The sequence below is a fragment of the Monoraphidium neglectum genome (assembly GCF_000611645.1).
Source record: "Monoraphidium neglectum strain SAG 48.87 unplaced genomic scaffold scaffold05322, whole genome shotgun sequence".
Taxonomy (NCBI): domain Eukaryota; kingdom Viridiplantae; phylum Chlorophyta; class Chlorophyceae; order Sphaeropleales; family Selenastraceae; genus Monoraphidium; species Monoraphidium neglectum.
The window spans coordinates 1-3329 of NW_014008308.1; the positions used below are offsets into that span (position 1 = coordinate 1).

General features: G+C 63.6%; 1 protein-coding gene across 1 annotated transcript; it reads right to left on the reverse strand.

Moving 5' to 3' along the window:
- Window positions 1-2275: 2275 nt before the first annotated feature.
- MNEG_15434 (hypothetical protein) lies at window positions 2276-3001 on the reverse strand (the record flags this gene model as incomplete). Its single annotated transcript, XM_014036095.1, has 2 exons — window positions 2276-2578; window positions 2996-3001. The coding sequence occupies 2 exons, from the start codon at window positions 2999-3001 to the stop codon at window positions 2276-2278; spliced, it is 309 nt and encodes a 102-aa protein (XP_013891549.1).
- Window positions 3002-3329: the final 328 nt, after the last annotated feature.

Sequence of the window (3329 nt, forward strand, 5' to 3'; positions counted from 1 at the left end):
CCTTGAGACACCCTCACCTGCCCGGATACGTCGTCAACCTTGGCCTCCCCGAAGATCACGTATGTGTCGCTGTTGGGGGACTTGAACACGTCCGGGTCCGTGATCTGGAAGAGGATCTGAGGCCGTGGTTAGCAAGCGGGCCACGGCGGCAGAGATTTTGGTTGGGGTGGGGTTGGGTGCTTGTTGCGCTCGCTGGCGGGCACGCGACGAGAGCAAAACGGAAGTGGATTAAAGAAACCAATGCTGGGAGCATCGAGGGAGGCGGAGCGTGTGTGTTGATTGACTGCGACGGCGGTGTCCGCATCTGTGCAGCCGGGTCAGAGGGGAGCGAGTGTAACGGCTGGAGCCTGGAGGGTCCTGAGCGAAGCCCTAGGGCCATATACGCGAGAGTCTGCCGGAATCTAGCACCACTGGAGGTGGGGCAGCTGCCCAGCAGGTGGCTTAAGACTAGGAGTGCGGAGGTTACAGCCTTGAACCCCTTCAAGGGGCCCTGATCGAGACCGTTTCCTAATGGGGATTCACCTCCCCGTTACATTGGAAGCCAGAGGTGAATCCCCATTAGGCCAGGCCACGGCTGCACGTGCCCGTGTGTCAAGGACCCCAGAGGGCCATTGTTTCTGGCCCTGCTGGCCCCCGGTGTTGCCTCACGTTCTTGGCCTTCTTGATGACGACCTTGGAGACGTGGGGCAGCTGCCTCATCCTGAAACGGTGTGTTGTGCATGCGGCGGACCTTTTCAGCCGGCAGGGCAGATAGAAGGGGCAAGCTCGCTCTTCTAATGGGTGCAAGTAAACCTCTAGGTACCTGCTGCTTGCGGATGTAATGTGGATTCAGCCTGCGTCCAGCAGCGCTCCAACCCGCCCAGTCGCAATTGGTGACGGGCATCCGCCACCGGTGCCCCAGCCCGCATCAATTTACCCGGCAACGCGACCCACCCGAGCTTTTGCATGGCTTTGCGGCTCTTCTTCTCGGAGCGGCTCTGCTTTCCCCCCTTGCCGCCCTCGCCGCCCTCCTCTTCCTCCTCTAAGGGGGTGGGAGTGGGGTTGAGGGAGTGGGGTTGAGGCAAGCCAATCCACTGGGCGGTCGCAGCGGCGGCGGCGAGCGCGCCGCAGCCGCCATGCTGCGGCGAGCAGACCAGCAGTGAGTAGTACAACTGTTGACATGCTCTGGGGTGTCCCGAATCAGCGAGGCGGGAATCATGATCGTCGATGCCCACCGTCCAACTCGGGCATGTCGCCTTCAGAGCTGATCTCGTCTCCATCGACCACCTCCTGCACGTTCACATCGATGCGGTAGTTATCTGTGGGTATCCCGCGTTTGTGCGTGATCTGGCCGCCGTGCCCTCACCTCGTAGCCGTGCTGCTGGATGTCAGCCATAATGGACGCGTTAGTCTCGCCAAGGTCAACTTGTACAAAGTAACAAGATAGAAGTCCTGCGGAGCCGCAGCCGCTGTCCACCTCTTTGTCTCTGCCTACTGTGCAGCTGCCGCTGTTGTTTTGACCCCATCACAGTCCCGCTGCTCATAGTGGAGGCGTCGCCCACCTCAGCTCACAGGTGTTCAGCAAAGGCGACCACAAAAGCACGCAAGAGCGGCGTGCCCCATGTAGCTACTGAGCAGCACGCGGGGTGGTATTCCCAATGTGCCTCTCATCAGAAGCATCATGACATCAAATTATGATGACGACACCTGCAGCACAATGTTGACGCGGCTCAGACATGCACTTGTTTCACAGTGAACAGGTCGACACCATGGAGCACCTGTTCTGGTGGCATTCGAACAGACAGCGGCGCCTGGCCCCCGGGGCACTCGTCGGAAGCGTTGGGCGCAACACGGTATTTGCTCTGCACAGCCGCGACCAGCTCTCTGAGTGGAGACCCTGCCCCGCCACGTGAGCACCATCTTACCCCCTCAACTGGCCGCGCCTGAGTGCTGCAGCCGCCATGCTGCCTGTAAATCTTAACATGACAGCAGCTGAGCGCGCGGCTGTTACCCTGGAATGAGAGGGTACGCCGCCACGACACAACGCTCACAGTGCGAGTGCAGGGCGGCGCCGCATGCGCCGCTGGGCGCGCCGTGGGTTTGCCCGCGTGTGCGTACTGGCTCAAGTTGCGGCCGGGGCCCGGCTGCCACAGCCAAGTGGAAGCGGGATCAGACAAAAAGCAAAAGAAAACGCGAGACGGGCGACGACCGACGCTCACACAGACTTGCGAAAACCTGACCCGCGAGGCCAGACACTATCCGACTGGCGGCTGCAGATGATGACGTCATGCTGACATCACGACTGCATCGGCTCCTCCACGATCGGCTCTGCACCTGCACCCGCCGCCGCCGCCGCCGCGTCAGCGTCCGCGTCCATTGGCGCCGCGCCGCCCTCCTCCTGCTGCTGCTGCCCCTCCTCCGCTGCTGCGCTCGCCGCCGCCTCCGCTGCCGCCGGCGCCGCCGCGGCCGCGGGGGCGGGCTTGGGGGGCGGGGGCGCGGGCTTGGTGGCGATGGGCTTGCAGACACGGTCAACCACCGCGGCCTTTTTCTGGATGTCGGCGGTGGACAGCACGGGCTCGTCCGTCTTCGCCAGCTGGGACTGCGGGGCGAAGCGCGGAGGAGGGCGAGGTGCGAGAGGATGGGAGGAGTGAGTAGGTTGTGCAGGCGTCGGCAAAGGGGCGCACCAGCCCAAAAATACAGGGCCTGTCGGCTGTGCAAGCTCAAGACACCCAGGTGGGGGGAAGCCGTTTCCATCCCCGCCCAGGTGCGAGATCGGCGGCGCCTCGCGCCGCGCCCCATCCACAGGCAGCAGTACAGCACCCGCAGCAGCGCGCGGCCCGGCCACAGAGCCTGACCGCCACCTCCGCCCAGGCGCGTGCCCTCCCCCGCGCCCGCGCCCGCGCCTTCGCCCACGCTCGCGCAACATCTCCAGACAATCCACCACCTAAAAATGGGCCACACCCGGGAAAAAATCGCACACCGCAACCACGGCCCGCGGCAAGCCTGGGCCCCCCACCTGCATCGCTAGCTTGTCCTGCAGCCAGGCCAGCGCCTCCCCCGCCTCCTTTTTCAGTGTGTCGCGGTCCTCCTGCCCCAGGTGTGCGTGCCCGGGCAGCTCGCTGTGGGCCACTGACAGGTAGCCGTCAGCCAGGCGCCGCAGCTCCTCGGCAGCACCTGGTGAATGGGTGGTGGGGTTGTTTGTGTGTGTTTGTGTGTGTGTGTGTGTGTGTGTGTGTGTGTGTGTGTGTGTGTGTGTGTGTTCCAAGGGGACGCGCGTGGAAGGGTAGACATCACAGCGACCTGTGGCTGCGGTTGACGCGCCGACAAGCCATCGTGAGCCAACTCATGCG